General features: G+C 35.2%; 1 protein-coding gene across 10 annotated transcripts in view; it reads right to left on the bottom strand.

Moving 5' to 3' along the window:
- The window catches only part of ATP8A1 (ATPase phospholipid transporting 8A1), a 97,023-nt gene that overhangs the window by 22,454 nt on the left and 55,811 nt on the right, over positions 1-18,758 (bottom strand). For all 10 annotated transcript variants that reach the window (XM_071743645.1, XM_071743642.1, XM_071743639.1 and 7 more), the window contains 6 exons: positions 16,497-16,669; positions 9,653-9,836; positions 9,437-9,547; positions 3,883-3,957; positions 3,638-3,760; positions 1,300-1,378 (listed from right to left, as the gene is read on the bottom strand). In XM_071743645.1, the coding sequence (XP_071599746.1) occupies positions 1,300-1,378; positions 3,638-3,760; positions 3,883-3,957; positions 9,437-9,547; positions 9,653-9,836; positions 16,497-16,669 (745 nt within the window). The remainder of the gene's footprint in view (positions 1-1,299; positions 1,379-3,637; positions 3,761-3,882; positions 3,958-9,436; positions 9,548-9,652; positions 9,837-16,496; positions 16,670-18,758) is intronic.

The following is an 18,758-nucleotide window of genomic DNA, read 5'->3' as shown; positions in this document are numbered from 1 at the left end:
AATTAACAGCAGCTCCCATCTTGTGCTCATTTCCCCTATATGCAGAACTCTGCACCAGTCAGACTCACAGCAGGTACTGGTTATACTGCCCACCATGTACACAATCCCCAGGTCCCAGTTCTAGTCCCTGTATTCATCCGGCATTTCTTCAGGAATAAAATAAGGAAGAGAGAAGGCAATTTGCTCAGACTTGCAGAGGCCATGTGCCAGCTGGTCAGTTCTAGCCCAGGGGCTGTGAGACAAGGATGCCTGCACTAAAGTGCCCTCCCATGTGCTTGTCCAAGTATCTCAGCTTTGACATCCACACATGAACTCTATTCTGCTTCACCACATATACTCACAAAACACTTCTCCATCATGTAATGCAGAAATCTCTGAGGTTGTGGTTTTAGAGTATACATTGATATTTTGGGTCCTTTTTCCTCCTGGGCTGTCTAAAAGTCTCCAAAGCAAACCACTGCACTGAATTCACACCCAGTGTGATGTAACTGGCCTTTCAGAGAAAGGAGACTGCTACCCACTTCCTGTTACCCATCAGAAGTCACCGAGGTTAAAATACTCTTAAAGAAGTTTCACTCAATGTTTTTGGGCACAAGAAGCTGTGACTGTCTCGCTCTCTAGTCACAACAGTTCAAAAAGTGTCCATAAGAATATTTCTATCACCTGCCAGAGCAGACTACCTGGCTCTATCAGGGAAACTGAGAAGATTACTGATGTTATAGAAAAGCTGCAGGATTCACACAGCTTTCCTTCCTGTCCCGTTTACTTCTGCAGCTTGAGTGCACATACAGCTGTCAAACTATAAGACTGGCAGGACTGAGCTGTCCCAGATGTCCCAGTTTCATCTGTCACAGTCACAAGCCTGCTCATATAGATGTAAACTAGTGGGTTAGTATAACCCTTTAGTAACAGGAGAGAAGGAATACACATCAGCATTCAAAGCTTACAATGTGTAAGAGACACCAGTGTCAGTAAGGGACAAGACTGATTTAGGATCTTGCAGATATTTAATATGGTAGCATATTAGATAAAAAAGTAGCATAATTCCATAGCAGTCTCTTTTTCTCCATTTTCCCCAGTTTACATAAAACCTGGTTATGTAGCTTTATGTATATGAACTTGTAACAGATTTTAAACAAAACATTAAAAATATGCTGCATCTATTCTAGCTCTTCAAATGGTATATTGAAATTTAATCATACAAACCTGCTATTTATAGAGCTTTCTGAGGAAAAAGAGAAGATATTCAGATATTCTGTACATTCACACATTTGTATTTTTATTTTTCATAATACTTACCATGCTGGAGGGCTTTTAGTGGAAACCAAAACAGAATGAATGAGTGGAAGAGGCCATTTAAACAATGAACCCAGAAAACCTAAGGGAAAACAAAATCCATGAGAACAATTTGCAATAAACTAGCTCTGTGAACCCTGACCTTTCTTTTTATCTGTGTGTTAGATTCACAAAATGTGTTTCTGTCAGGCCACCACTGTGAAGTAACACAACTGACAGGCACTTTCTGCCTCTTAGCACTTCATGGGTCATTTGTTTATTTTTATGTTTTGAAAAAAAAAAAGTGTGTATTATCTCCTCCTTTTAATGTCAAATCAGAAGGGAATTAAAATGCATACATAAGGGAATATAATCAGAAAACTTAAACTAAACCAGACAAATAAAAGTATTTTCTGTAGATTTCTCTCCACATGCTCTATTCTTGAAGTGCATTGCTTCATCATATCAAAATTGCTTTAGTGTACTTGCTAAATAATGAAAAACTTACTTTCAAACTTATGTTCATTTGTAAAATATGGCTTCTGCAAAGATCCTGACTCTTTCCAAAAAACATTGTATGAAGACATAAAAGGACTTAATAAAAAATATGCAAACCGTGTTTTTTCATTAGCAATGCTTTTGACTATCACAGCTTTTATTGCAACAAACTGATGTGTATTATGAGTGTTAAAGTGTTCAAATAATTGAAATTAAGTTGCCTGCCTCACATTTCCCACAATGTCTCAACATCTTTTGTTAGATTATACTACTACACTAGGTTGCATGATCCAATTTATGCTCCAATACTTTGCACATTTGAACTTGTGCTACTCATTAACCTTTGTCTCTCCTTGTTGCTGTGTCATTACCAGAAGTTTTTATTTGACAGAAAGCACAGGTGGGTGCAAGAAAAATTAGTTCTACTTTTCCATTTTCTTGACCAATTCTTATTGTCACACGCTAATCCTTTAACCTTTGTCATGACCTCATAACCTTTGATCCCTTTTACCATAACAAACATCTGCATCAACATTCAAGGCAGTGATGTTTCCAAATCTTTAACACCAACTATTCAACTTATAGGTGGGAATTTTGTAGCTGAGAAGTTTGCAGACACTCATAGCAAGAGTTCTATGGGAATAGCCACAGAATTTCCAATGAAGTTAACAATACATCTTCTCAATAATAAAAGTATTATAGGCTTATTTAAGAGCAGAAAACCCCAACAATTGTAACTCTTGACTTACATTATTTATTAAAATTATTACAATGTCTGTATTACTGGACCATGAAAAGTTCTGTATTTGTAGAGCAGTCAGTGATACAAGAAACTACATTCTCTCGTTTCCTTACAGCTCTCAGTTTTGTTTTTTTTTTTTGTAGGTGAACAGATGAAGTGAAGGAGAAAAATCTCATGTTTCAGTGAACAAAAATAGTTTAGATAAATAATTCTATCTAAATAGGGTTTCTAAACTGCATGCTATCTACATGCAGTTTTACAGTACAAGAGGCACAGATACAAGGGCTAAGTATGTTGAATCAGGTCTGCATATCTACTACAGATTGAAATTAATTGTCCTGAAATTCAACTTAAAATGACATTACTTGAAACGTGATGATTTTATTTAGAAAAGTCAAGTAACATCAGAAGAAACTTTTATAAATATCACGGTATTAATGAAACTGCAGATTCAGGAACAAGTTTAATTAGGTTTTTATGATATTATTTATGGACAAATCTGTAGAAATTGTATACATTTTATGTACAAAAGAGCCCTACATTCTTTTACAAGATCTTGTGCTAGTCTTTCCAAGATGAATGCTGCCCACTTCCCACCAAAACGAGCTTCAGATTCCTTTTGATTGATCCTGACACATTCTTAACTGACTCCAAGTATTTCTTCTCAAAACTCAAAATAAAACCATAAAATCACAATTCCAAATTGACAAAGAACAGTACAAAGTCCCTCCCTCTACTAATCTAATGACAGTTCTTATTATCCTCTTCAACACTTCCCCACAGGCTTCTGTAATCCGTTTCCATATAACAGCACCAATACATACAGCCCAGAGACAGAGAGATCTAAATCACTTCAGCTGATAGAAGACAGCTTTATTACTAGCAGAGAAAAAAAACAACAACAAGGCTGTAAAAAAAAAAAATGCTTGTTGTCCATTTCTGTACTTGCTACAAATGGGTAAGTATGATAATCACCATTGATGGACAAGTGGACAACTGGAAATAGTATTAACAAAACCATCCTCATTTTAAATTGTGAGCAGCATAGAATGAAAAGAATAATTATACTGAATTCTTATTAATTTCTGCTTTAATTATGTTTGATCTAAAAAAAAAATTTACCTTAGTATTAAAATCCAGTGCATTTTGGGAAGTCTTGTATAACTCAGGATATTTCAGCATGTTTTCTTTTCGGCAGGATCTTTCAAATATTCCAAGAGTTAGTGGAGGCATTGCTGTAAACATCTAATAGATGTATTAAAAAAAAAATTGCAAAACTTTAGAGGTGAGGACTCACTTAAAGCTTGTTTACTCAAGAAACTTTCACTATTATGGTTGAAAATAAATGAACACATAAATCATCTTACCAGATTGTAAAGACCTATACACCATCTTTCAAAAAGAATTTGTCCAGAAAAGCCATTGACAAATGCAAACCAGATCTGAAAAAGAGGAGAAACGTGTCTATATCAAATGTTTTGCAAGGTAGGATGAATAGATTTTTCCTTTGCTTCACAATAAGTGATACCCCTAGAACATATTTACAACACAGTTGAACATGTTCTGGTTTATATCTACCTGAAAATAAATAAAGTAATAAAATCACTTTGCATTCAAGATCAGAATGGGCAACATAGTCAGATATGTGAGCAACTCTATCTAAATATGGAAACATTTAACAGATGTAGTTATTTTTAGAAGAAATGTCATATTCTTTAAGAATTAATTCTTAAAGCTCCCTGCATTTATATTGTACTTAATGTAATAGAAATTTTAGGAAATATGAGGTGAGGAGTCTACAGATTTAAAGAAGTCATCTTCTGATCATAAGCAAAGCTCCTAATAGACTTTGTACACTAAGCTGCCATTTGAAACTTCAAACTGTACCAATGTTCCTCACTCATACATGGAACCCATGACAGGGTAAGGCTTTACCACAGCAATGGTAAAAGTACCAAGTAGGAGTGAAGGATAGATGCTGTTATGTCATCTACCCCTTATTTTATTCTTTTTTCCCTTGTTTGTATCAAATAGTAGAGAAAAATTTTAGAACTCCTAATTTATGAATTAGGATTTGGGTGGTGCAAAAAGGCAGTTTTAATGGAGTAAGTGACTCAGTAGCTGGACAAAAACGTGTGTACATCTTGTGGCTGGTAACTTCTGACTGAGCTCAAAAGAAGTAGTACTTTCTCAGAAGAAAATAAAATAGAAAGCAAATAGACCCTTCATAACCAAGGAGTATATGGAAAGAACATTAACCTGTCCTGATTCAACTAGCAGCCAAAATGTTGTAACATACTAATTAAAAAGAAAGGCCTAAATACATTTCCTGAATCTATTCCATGTATTTACTACTCTGAAATGTGTGAATTTACCCACTACTGTTAAATGTGTTTGCATATAATGCAAACATCACTTAAGTGTTTTGAAATTACTGTTTTAAGGAAATGCAAGTATTTAAGACAAATTTTAATTTACAATGGAACAGATATATGAAGCTGCTACCAAGCCTCTCAGAAATGCTTTGTAACATTTTATTCCTTACAACCCCTCTTGCATACAGTTTTATTTTGTACAGACTATAAGCTAAAAACTTCCAAGCTACTTAAACTGAAAACCATTTTATGGTAAAATTGTAAAGAAATTCTCCAAGTCGTAGTATTAACCTTCTGAAATCTTAGCGTTAACTTTCTTCCAAAGACAGCATGCAAATTATGGGCATTTTAGTTCAGTTCAGTATAAAAAGGAACTGGAAGGTATCTTGGCCAGAGTTCTAGATGCAAGCCAAGAATAAACAAAATTTGGTAGCAGCCCTGGGTTCTAAAGCTCTTGTTTAATCTACCAAAAAAACTCAAACCAAACAAACAAAAAAACCCCCCAAAAAACCAGCTGGGAAGATAAAGCTTTTAATGTGGCTAAGAAATTAAAAACAACACCTTCTGCAGCAGAAGCACGACTGTTTAGTGCCTACCAGACAAACTACCAGAGACAGCACATCTTTAAAATCTAGGAAGAAACAGGGATCTTCTGTTGTTTACAAGATAGTATTTTGAATGTTCACATTAAGAACACCTGTGGCTGAAAAAAAATTAGCTGATCTAAAGGGAGAAATAAACCCTAAGAATAAAAAATGCAGCCCTCATCTCAATTCATAAGAAAGGAAGGAAATAAGCTATCTACAGCTAAGTTCTAAACCTTGGATCCTAGAAAATTAGACTCTTAATCATACATAAAATAACTACAATGGGGCTTAATACAGTGTTAACAGTGACAAAACCCACTTGCTTCACACTGGGAAATTTATTCATCCTAATTGTGATGGACTATTAAGGCAGCTGTACCTGCAAAATAAGTTTTTGGTATGTTATGCACATTAATAACTTAGGAGCAGACTCAGCCACTTCAGGAGTAGGCCCTACTCTTAGCAGCTCAAATCCAACACCCATACACAGAAGGAGAGATGATAGGTGTCCTTAAGAAATAATTTAGACAGCATGAGGAAGAAGTGAAAATTTTATAGTTCAGTGGCTACATAATTTCCATTCAAAATGAAAACTTTAAGTTCACAGCTCATGTAAAATGACATGGGCTTCAATGAAGACCCTTGCATTTCTAAGTTTTCAAATCATACAATACAAAAAAAGCAGGCATGAGCATGGTAACTTTCTGCTGTTTGTATTTTAAACTGAACTCAGAGCAGTTTGCATACATTGAACAAGCCACAGTGTACTGAACAACAGCACCTAAACTCTCCAGCTCAGCAGCAGTGTGAGTGCACACAGAAAGCCTGCTCATGTTTAGGATTATGCATGGAACAGGTCTGACTACAGACATTCATCTGATGTGTCAGGTAAAGGAAATTTGGAAGAAATTGGTAAACTTTAGTTATGGACATGAGCTGCAAACAGTGTGTAACTCAGCAGTAAAATGAAAAGGGCTTGAGGAAAAAAAAAAAACAAAAAACACCAAAAGAAATGAAAGAAAAAAGACAAAAAAGAAAACCAACATTCAAAGTTTACAGACCTAAACCCAGAGTGTCGCAGCTACAATTGCTTGGTACAATTGAACTGTTTATGTAGTAGCACTCAAATTGCTACAAGTGTCCATGTTTAGGGATCTGTAACTGAATTTTAATGGGAATTCCACATATCTGTTTCTTCTATTTATGTTCTTGTTTTTTACTCTTTCATTTGAATTTTCCCCTACGTGAAACATAAGTGAATTATGCAGATCTTCAACTTTCTTATTTAACAGATACCAGTTATGTTATCATTAGCCATTATTAGCTAGCAGAACAAAAAGAAGGAACAGGAAAAATTTATCTGATGTTGTTGGGAGATTTGCATAACTTCACAAAATGAATAGTTTAACAAAGACTATATGCAGTCATGGTAATTATAAAGCCAAAACTAATGCACAGAGGAGTTCTCAATAACTAGATCAATCTCAATCCCAACCATCATTATAAGGCAATGACAGCCCCCTCAAAATAAATATGAGATTCTGCATATGCTTATCCTATCTGAGCGAGAGGCTCAGTACAGCCTTAATAATGCACATCACCAGTCTATTAGAAATTCATTTTTTCTTGCAATTTAGAATGATACATCAGAATATGACCTCTAAAGTTAGTGGGACTAGTCCCTCATAAAAGATAAGGCCGATATTTAAATATCTATTGCACCAAGACACAAAGTCAAAAAAGTTATTACAGACCATTTTTAGTTTCTTATGAATAGCAGTTTAAATATTGACAAACACTAATGATGGTGCAGGAGTATTACTATAGATTTTTACCGTTTTCTGAACCAAGAAACCAATGGTTATTATGTCTTATCACTCCATGGATGCCTAGGAAAAAAAGCTGTATTTCAGACTAAATGCAATCTATTACATTCCTTGTTTGATTGGTACTGAGCAGGCAATTCAAGATAGAATATGCATCTATTAAGGAAAGGCAGGTATTTTTAGTTATTGACAGCTAATAAAAGGAAACTTGTTTAAAGCAACTTCCAGACATGCCTTTCATAGTATTATTTTCTAAACTCCAAGACAGAGAAGGCGTGGCCACAAAAGCTTCACAGACATTTTCCTGATGTAGCATTTCTGCATATTAAGCAGCAGCTTACAAATACTCATTGAGCTCTCTGCTCCCACGCTTGATCTGTACAAAAAACTGAAAAGAGAGATTCAAGACTGGCAGTTGTCCTTTCTAGAGACATTCAATGATGAATTTCTGCCCATTCACCCACAGTATTGACATGAGCTATTAACATCTGTGAAAGTTTTCTGAGCTGACAAACATGGGGTATACAGAAATTCAAATAGAAGTCATCTGTCTTCCAGAGAAGGTGCATGTACATGGCAAAAGGCTTGTAAGCATTATATATAAAAGGATCACATCCATATAAAAATTACCTCTTTGCTCTTCCATTTGCTCAGAAGGAAGACTAATTCTAGTCTTTTGTATTTTTAGACTATGATCTCTATACCTCACATTTAACTTTCACAAAGAATACAAACAGTGGTGTATTTATATGTGATACAAGTTATAATTTCACAATGTGCTTGCAGGTGACAGTGACAGAAAATAAAGAAAAATAAGGTAGTATGTTCTAAAGCCCAACTTTGTAAGTTTCTGTGAACAAAAAGCATATATTAATGCTGTTTTTATAACTACCTCAAGAGCTACTCCTAATCAGCACTTCTGGAAGTCTATCATTTAATCAGATACTCAGCTTTTTAAATTCATGATCTAAAGTCTGCCATCACCTCTAAAGCAAAAATGATCTTTAATGGATTTGCATTTTTTGGCTTCCTACTTCTTCTCAATGGGTTACAAACTTGCTACTACTTGGACTGAAATATATTTAAGTTACTAACACAATAAAGAGGAAAAAAAATGAAATTTAGAAAAGGCAAAAAGTATGCTAAGAAAAATGCATGCTTTTTGGCTGCAACACTTCTACATAAAAAGATGCTTCAAGTATTTTCAAATACTGCAGCATCCTAAGATCTCATAAATATATCTGACTTTGATATTTATCTATTTAATGTTTATATAAGGTCTAACAGAAAGTTTTATTTCAGTAAAAACTGGATACACACTGCACATGTTTAAGATTTTAATTTGAGAATATATTAAAAAAAACAAAGGAACTTTTAAGAATTAATATTAAATACATTAATGTAAAAAACTGGAAAGACAACTCACCTATACAAATTATTTTGGGAATAAGCTTTTTAACAAAATAATTATTTTCCAACTTTGAACCTAAGGTATCATTGTGAATATAAAGTTTGAATCAATTGAAACATAATTACTAGATACATATTTAGTTATTAGAAAGAGGAACAATAAATTATGGGGTAGAGAGAAAACAAATTCAAAAAGATAAAATACCTTCAGCATACCCTGTGGTCATGAATGTCATGAAAATTACAGCTATACTTGCTGTCACAACCAATACCTACCAATAAATGTACATTTATTATTACACAGTCCTCTCATACTATTGTATACGATATTTCACAAGACTCTGGTCTATTTAAAATCCCAGGTGAGAAAACTAGGTCAGCTACTTTGAAGAAAGTCTCCCTGGTCCTAAGCTAGAGCCTAAGGAGACACAGTCACTTCATCAACACGTTTAAAAGTACTCAGCAGTGTAACTAAACATCTATGTTCTGCACAGCTGCAGCCCTGCAGTTCAACAGTGACCTGAAAAAGGGCTTCAGAGTGTGAACTGCACAGTTATTGACACCAGTAATCACTCTATTAATCAGTTGGTTGAAAAAATAAGATTCAGTAGTAGTGTTTTTGACTGTTTAAATGCTTCTTTAAAATACACTATAATAATAACAAGCTCAAAATAATAAAGTTTTTAGTTTCAAGGAGTAACATTTACTGTACCAGAAAATTACCTCAATTATATAAAGGACTATATTCTTGTAGAAACAGTACAAGATGCATTTAGCTACTCTGTTGTAATTCCAGGCTCCATGAACCAACAACAAGTTCTTCAAATACTTGAACTGCAAAAGATGAAAAATGAACACAAACAATCAGAGCACACATACACCACTATTAATCTGATATTAAATGACTTTATCGGAGTAGTTTAGAGTGGAATGACTTACCTGAGCAATTGAGTAGTCTGAAGAATTGGCAGCTTGTAGACCTTCATTCCCACTAATACCAACACCAACATGTGCTGTTTGTATCATACTAACATCATTTGCTCCATCACCAATTGCCAGAGTTACTACCTTAACTTGTTTTTTAACCATTTCTACAACTTCAGATTTTTGAAGTGGTGATACTCTAAGGGGTTAACAAATAAAAAGATTTAATACAGGACTTTTAAATCAATGTACTTTCAAAATATAGTTCATACTCTGTGAAAAGGTAATAAAAACGGGCCAACTAACGTCCAGCAAAATTCCTAGAAACCTTGGATTTTTTTGAAGCAAAATGTTAATATGCCTCAAGATACATAGATTACACAGCAATAGGCCCCCAGAACACCTTAATGAAAGAAACCTCAAACACTGACACTGCCAGTATTAACTTAAAACAACTGCAGATTTTGGTATATTTTCTTGTTATGCTTTCTATTTTCTGTTTTGTTTAAATACATTTTATACATTCAAATGTACGTATATATAATACATATAGATGTACGTATTTTATAAATACATAGAACAAAAGATCTAGGACACAGATGTCAAAGCAAACAGGAACAACGTGACCACCACTTTTCTTAACATAGCCTGCATGGCTAAATCAGAGGAAGCAAGTTTGAACACTGTCTCTTGATCCTTGACTTTGTTTAACTGCTGGTAACTACTCCCTTGCTGCTCCAATTATCTGTCATTAAGGAAATGCCTGCCCACAGAAATCACTCAAAAGCTCTATTAATGAAACTGTATCAGTTTTGGCTTCATTAACAGCACTGTGTGTGTCCCGAGTGTACCTTTCATTTCATGTTGTGAAAGTTCAACTCTGTGCTGAAATTCCCTCCTTGTAGTATTTGAGATCCGAAAATAAGGTACAGAAATTCCATGCTAGAGCCATTATGTTTCACAGGGTGGGGAAGGGAAGGAGAAAACCCTAAGCAGTGTGGCAATCCACTCTTGTGCCTCCTGCCACCAGAGTCAAGAATCAGACCCTAACCCCACTTCTTTCACAATACAAACAAAACAGAGGAAATCCAATAGAAAAAACAAGAAAAGCAAAAAAAGGTGAGTGTCCCTCCCTCTCTGCTGTTCACTGGTACCACAGCATGACTCCCACTGCTTTCAGCTGCAGTCTCTGTGAAGCTGGGTGTGTGCCCTGGTGAAGAAAAGATGGAACCATCCTTTTCTCATCTGTTTTTCCATCTTTACAGACAAACTCACTCTGGATATCCATGCCATTAATTAAAGTCAATAAGAATCAGATCTTGCTACTGGATGCACACAGACACCAAAAACTGGGGGAGAAATATGTACTTAGAACTAATTTCCTACAATTGCTCTATATACACACACTCACAGCAATAACCTCTCTGCACCATAGACATCTGAACTTTCCAGGTGGCTCTGTGAAAGATTCCCCTGTGGTGCCAAAATTTCAGGGTTGAAGGTTGCATAAGAATTTTCATATCCTTAATTCTTTCGGGTGAAAAATTAAAACAGAACCAGTGGAATACGAAAGAAATTAAAAATACAAGGTTTTTTTTGAAAAGCATGAAAGAGCAATTAATTCTAAATAATGCTCCTTCCTGAATGTGCTCTGTATGTTGCTACTCACTGTCAAGAAACCCTGCCTGTGGAGTGATGAGTACAGTTCACAGCCAAACCAAGACTGCTGTACAGCACTCAGAAGCTCAGTGACAAGAAAAAACATCACTACCAGACACCAAAAAATCACCTGTATTATGGCATTTATGCATTCCTAAAGATCTGCACGAAAGATCCTCCAAGCTGAAGGTCTCAAAGGCACCATTCTCATAAGTATATGTATACTGAAAGGGCTCAGATTACTTGAGATTACTTCTATGTATTATCATGTTATAATACTGTTATTAGAAATTGTATACTATATATTATATAATTATATTATCATTATATTACTGTGTTATATTATTAATGACATTCCTGATAGGCAAATCTTTTCCTAGTTTGAAGAATTCTAGCTGGATAAATTCTATCAAATCTGGTAAGTGACTAGCAAAAAGAAAAAATTACTTTCCTATTCAGTATTGTTCTACAAGATGAGAAACCAGTCCTAATGAGGACATTTATAAAAACAAACCATCCACAAAAGAAGTAATTTTATTCCAACTACATAATTTTTAAAGTCACTTTCAGTACATGGCAAAACATTCCCATCTGCACACTGACCTCCACCATTACAGCAAAGGTTGAATGATTTTCCTGTGTTGACACTGCACTGACTGACATTGTAAGTTAAAAACTCATTGCTCTTTATTTGGACCAAACACATGATTCATAATGAAGTTTTTAAGAAAAAACTTTTTCTTTTCCAACTGGTCATATTTGCTTCCTCATCACACTTTTCTCTCTCCCCACTTAAAAAAAAAAAAAAACCACAACAAAAAAACCCACAACCCAAAAACTAGAAACAGAACAAATCTCTCATATCTTTTGAAATAATGAAGGCATATTAAATCCTCCACATTCAATACCTGAATTCTTACAGGTAGGGAACACTAAAGCATCAATTGTATTATTTACATTAAACACAAAGATACTAATGACAATGTAAGAAAAACAAAGTTTTGACAGCTGGTGATTGGTTTCATGGTGTTCAATTAAAAAAGTAAATGCAGCAGAAAACATTCAGAAAAAAACCCCACAAATCTCTGTCAAACTGCTGGTGTTGTCCATTATCTATTTCCTCTATTAACAAATCTATGTTACAAAGACTTGAGGAAAGCTAAGTAATCAGGGCAAAAGGAAAAACAGCTTTTGAGAAATTTTGATAACTATGTCCTTCAGAAATATGAATTTCACCAAATCAGCATTAATTTCCTAGGAAAGGGAATTCACTTTCTGAAATATAGCTTAACACTGCAGGAGAAAAAACAGGTTTTTTAGACATGCTTTTTATGTCCTGAAATGCACATTCATTCATATAACATTCATGATGAATTAAGTTTTGTCTAAACCAATAAATTACAATAACAATCACAATTCTCTCTAGTTAAAACTCATATATAAAAAATAACATTTTTGAAACTCAGGTAATTTAAGAGCTGAAAGAGGATCCCAAACTATTCCTGGTGGAGGAAGCAGCTTACCAAGCATATTAAACTGCTTTTAAACCATGAAATTTTAAAAAGAAATTATATATAAAAACGAGAAATTATGACCTCTCTTGGTGCATACTATTTTAATACCCAGATAAGTAACTCCTAAAATTAAAGCACACCATCTGTTCCACACATTCATTAATATTACATTTGAAGCATATTTGTGTATTTGTTTCAACTACAATCCCCCTTGTCTCTTGCAGAACAAGACCTTATGTATGCCTGAGGTCACACAATTTTACTCTACACAGTTCTTCCAGAGTATCAATCTATGACTTCAGTCCATATCACCAAAGTACTAATTTTAATGTGGAACAGACGTATCCTTGATCTCATTTCAATGTTACAGAAGAAATACAAAGGATAACATAAGCTCCATAGCTCATTTGTAAAAAGAAAACTGCCCATTTTTTTTTCAGCAAAATTTACCATATAGTTTTGGGGATTTTTTACCATTTAAAGCTATGGGAACAAAAATAAATAGTATTGTAGCAGATAGGAGAAGCCTCAAAATCAGACAGGTTACTGAGTTCCCAGCATAGGGGTACACTAAAGGTGGTTTTCTCTCTTTTCTAGACCATGGTGCTTAACATAGAGACAGTGTTCTTAATGGAAACTGAGTACACAGTGTCTATGCTCATCTTTGCTCACATATATATTCTAATTACCACTGGGTTTCCATATCGTCTTTGTAGCTTTTCTGGTTCTCCTCTCCATGTGCCAAAGGACAACTCAATGTTCAGCTGTAAACAATGCCCCATTGCCTGAAACCCCCCACCCCAATGCCTATTCTGTGACAATTAAGTAAATTTTTTTAAGCCTTAAGTACAATAAATCAGAGAAATGTTGCATAAAATTTAATTGCATAGTTTTTCAAAATGAAAAACATAAAGGAGTAAAAAATAATACAGTCTTTGGATTGAAGGTTGCTATCCAGTTATTTTCTTCAACAGTTTGTGCAATATGTGCTATCACATTTTTGAGAAAGGTACTTTGGAGGAGGACAACCTTGTGATGAACTTGGGATGAAAGCTTCTGGGTAGCAACCCTTTAGAAGAATTGTGCGATCCAACTAAAAAAGTACTTTTATGATCTTTTGTTGCATGTTTTATTTGAACTCTGTTGACATATATTGCATCAAGACTCGCTTTAGCTATCTTCAATAGGAAATTCCTGACCTGAGAACTTTTTCATCTTTTCAGCTTTCCAGCAACAGCAATTCATTTCCCTTTCAGACAATGCTATAGGGCCAGTTGAAAGATGGCATTTCCTCTCACTGCCTGGTGCATCAAATTTGTGGTGAAACCAATAAAAAATACCATTCAATTTGTTCACTCTTAGTTGTACATTTTGACTACAGAAAATATATTTTTAACATTCTTCTTTCACACATTACTATGAAACCAATACAGAGTTGGAATTTAGTTTGTGAAAGTCTTTAAGCCAAACATCTGCTTGAAGTTAATAGCATACAGTTTTTTGAAGTGAAATGTTCTGCTGTATATGTGTCAGCTTCATCTGTTAAGGCTAGCTTTAGGAAGAATCCATTATTAATAATCACAGAAAGACAGGATAGTTTGGCTTGGAAGAGACCTTAGAGATCATCAAGGTCCAACCCACCAGCATAGGCAGGGACACCTCCCACCAGACCAGGCTGCTCCAAGTCCCATGCGACCTGGCCTTGAACGCTTCCAGGAATGAGGCCTCAACAGCCTCTCTGGACAACCTGTTCCAGTATCTCACCACCCTCACAGTGAAGAATTTCCTCCTGATGTCTAACCAAAATCAACCCTCTTCTAGTTTTAAGTTATTTCCCCTTGTCCTGTGTCTACATGCCCTTGGGAAAAGTCCCTCCTCGGCTTTCCTCTAGGCCCCTTCAGGTACTGTAAGATCTCCCTAGGGCCTTCTCTTCTCCAGGCTGAACAACCCCAATGCTTCTGAACACGTGAATACAGTCTGAAAACTCCAAAGAAAGTAATTTAATTTGTACTTTTAAAATGGAGGACTCAAAATATTTACTGTCTTTATAAGCATGGAAAAGAGGCCTACATTTTCATCTGATCAGGACTGTATGTTTAAGCAATTTACATTAATTAGAGACTGTAATTTTTATACTTTTTATTTTCAAGCCCACAAGTAATGAGATGAAACTTTAGTTAATGATAATGGAAAATAATTTTTTTTACAGTATTCTGACTTCTGAAAAGCATATGATATTAAAGAAGCACATACTAAAACTTCAAGCTCTTCAAGTAAATGTTTTAGTTTTATACTTGCAGCCAACTTTGAAATAACCACAAAATCTTAGAGCATATACCTAGACATGTATTGAAACCAGCTGACTGAAATGTGTTATGGAGATGTAGAAAGGGCAGAGAACACACAACCAGAACAGAAGCTTTTCATTTTTTGTTGTTTCTTCACAAAAATGGTACCAATAAATGACAGCTACATGCACATATATCCTTCAGTGGTTCTACAGCTCAATAGAAATGGCAATATTGTCTCTTCAGACAGCATAAAATATGGTTTCAAATCAAGGAAAAAGAAGAAAAATAAACAATTTTTCAAAAATGGCTCTTCTACATGCCTCTCCTGCTTGTTGCTTACTATATGGAGCAAAACTAGAACTGAAACAAGCGCAAAGCTCCAACTTGTCTGTCAGAAAAATTACTGCTATTGAAAAGAAGCTTAAACACAGTATTAACTGTTCATCAGTGTAAGATCTCAGTTTAAAAGACAGCAAAGTTTAAAAGACAGTTTAAAGGACTTCAGTTTGCTTCATGCTGGAGTATGGCTATAAAGCTAAACCGTTAAAATGGAAAAATAAATTACTTGGGAGCATAACATTTCACTTGACAGAAAGCATGGAAAGACTACAAACCAGGTGTTTATTTGGATACTGTAACCTCACGTACCTTTTCCTTGTTCTTTTACAAGGCAGAAAGGTACTTCCATTTTGAACACTGATTTTTCAGATGGATGTACTTTAATGTACTGGAATATTATTAAAACTCTCTATCTGGACACAAGAATCTTCCATTTATTTATGTTACTAATAAAAACCAGTCTATTAAGGCATATGTACAAAATTTTCTCTCTTTATGGTAAGCTCTAATAGCTGACATTTACAGGAAATGATAAAATACCTGATAGTGTAAAAGAACTCCCAAACAATCAGGAGTAATAACAACAACAGCAACAACAATATTAAGAGTGTTTTCATCAGCCTCAGGAAATAAAAATCACTTGGAGTAATACCTTTAACATTTCTGTATACTTGCACAGTATAACCCATGACCAGCACAAAAGCAGAGATATAAAGTCTTGCCTGCAGAGAAAGCTCTACAAAAGAATCCAGTTGTTCTGATACCTGCAGTTACCTTAAGGCTGAGATCAGCTGTCTCAATATTGATGAGACTACCCCCAAGAGATAAATTATTTTTCTAGGAATATGCAACCTGAATGACTTTGTTTGCCAGGTACACTCTGTAGCAGACACTGTACAATGTAGCAGTGTACAGAAATACTTTGATTGAATGACTCTATTTAATCTATTTCATACAATTGGGTACTAAAGGTTTTTTTTATATTTCATGTTTGATGACATAGATACATGTATTTTCTCTGAAAATGCTGTACAGCAAGAATAACTTAAATCTTACCTGCAACAAATAACAGCTTTGCATGATAAAGCCAAATCCAGGAAATACTGTCTCACTCCAAATGTCAAAGCATACTTCAGAGATTTACCATCAATGATGAGAGCAAAATCGTTTTCCTTCCTTAAAGCATCACCAAGGGTACTGCAATGATGGCTAAGTGTCTCTCTTGTTCCCTGTTGTACAAAAAAATCGTGTTCATTATTTTTAATTCCTACTATTCTTAAGGCAATTTTTTTCCCATTATGATCAGAAATACTGAAATTTCCTCTTTTTAAGGAAATTACCTTTTGATTACATTATAAAATACAGTATCAATGAGAAAAGCATTTCCAACAACTGTACTATTAGAAACCACAGTAGCAATGGTGTGTAGGATTGCTCTCACACTCCGCCAAAATATGTAAGTTGTGGTGGAACATTGAATGAAATGGATACGTAACAGTTTGCTAAAAGCATTGTTAAATAAGTTTATTTTATATGTCTGAAAAAGAAAATTCTCACATATAGAGATATCAGAAGAAACAATTTCTATCCATTATTATATAAAAAGGTCCTAAATGTTTAGAAAAACGTGAAAGATAATTTATACTTTAAGATAAGCCCAGATCATCTACACGTTAAAGGATATTTTTTATTTTTCCATTGCTAAGGAAAGTTTGAATCAAACCAACACAAGTCACTAGTCTGTGATCCAGTGCTAAGAACTTCAGATTATTATTCAAGTTTCATGGTTGCTCAGTTGCTTCCGATCTTGAGGGAACTGGGTTGTCCAGCAGCCCTCATGGGAGCACAGTTTCCCTGCAAGGTCAGGTTCAGAGTCCCAGTGTAGGAGGTGGACCTGTGCTGTTCAAAGGCCAAAGTTTCAGCCATCAACAGACAATATTCCAGCTCGGTATGTACGGCCTCTTGTCAGCTTTTGTTGGTATATGTAAATGGAAAAGGATTGCAGCTGCAATGAGTGAAGGTTCTGCTACCACAGCGTCCACCTCTCTCTCCATTTCCTGAGTCCTGCTCCACTGCTTCATCAGAATTTTCAAGGCCATCTTTGACCCAACCAATTGCATTAGCAACAGAGACTGACATCTGATTCTAACTACACCAGCAGCAAATGGTAGTGCACCAAGTATGCATTAATCAAACAGTGAAACGTGCACAAACAAATGAGGCAGAAAACTTTTAATGGAGTCTCTTATTAAAATACTGGCTGAGAGCAAGTTTATTATTAGTTTTCAACTGCCTCTTGCTCTCAGAACTCCAGGTGGGGTCTCACAAGAGTGGAGTGTAGGGGGAGAGTCATCTCTTGTGTCTGCTGGCCACACTTCTTTTGATCATGATTAATTCAAACTAATGTTGAAAATGTGGTATCCTAAATGGGTCAAAATGGCTTAGAAAGTACTTTTTAAAAAAACCCAAACTAGTAAGCATTTTAATTCATGCTATAGCCTACTTATAGCTGTACCACTGAAAAGTTAAAGCACTTCCTCCCCTAGCTGATTCTTATGCTTTCTTTTTACTTTTCTTTCCCTTTCTCTCCTTATCTTGAGCAACATGACCACAATACAAGGTAAGGTAAACTTCATTTCAAGGTTTTCTTCGGAAGCCTTTTGGACTCCAAGTTTTCCTGCTGAGGAAATTCTTCCTCTTCTGAGTTCATTTACCACCCTTAGAGAGTTGTAACAGGATCTATTTTCCCCCTCCCCACCATGGGATTTTTCACTAAACATTGCATTCCTACTTTCCCTAAACAATTTTTTCTGTACAAATCACTGTACACTTGGAGGCTGGTAGCTTTAACACTGTACTTCAACATCTGATCACAATTTCATTTGTTTAACCACACAATAACAATCTTTGGCAGGTACTATGTATCTGTAAGAAACAGCATTAGAACAGGATTATTTGTTTGGGCACTGCTAGGTGCTACTAGAAGCATGTAAAGCTCCTGGTTTTGTGCCTGAATGGATGGAGTCATGTCACTACATGGAATTTGTTTGCTTATCATTCTGAAGTTCATTTGTGTAGTAGCTACACTGTGGTTTTTGAAGAAGGGGACTAAGTTTCTACTCATTCAGAAACATTTTGTCACCAGCCACAGGGTTTTCCAACTATGCAATACTAAAATTTACTGAGAGAATTATAAAACCAAACAAAAAAGTAACCTCCCCAAACCAAACAGAAACAAAAAACCCCCATCAAGCAGTGTTTTTAGCAGATTTTTCTGCCTGTCCAGGTAAACACACGCTTCAAGTTATTTTTCATGCC

The sequence above is a fragment of the Heliangelus exortis genome, chromosome 4 (genome assembly GCF_036169615.1).
Source record: "Heliangelus exortis chromosome 4, bHelExo1.hap1, whole genome shotgun sequence".
NCBI classification, from domain to species: domain Eukaryota; kingdom Metazoa; phylum Chordata; class Aves; order Apodiformes; family Trochilidae; genus Heliangelus; species Heliangelus exortis.
The sequence above is the reverse complement of the archived record's forward strand: the minus strand, read 5'-3'. Positions and strand labels throughout refer to the sequence as shown.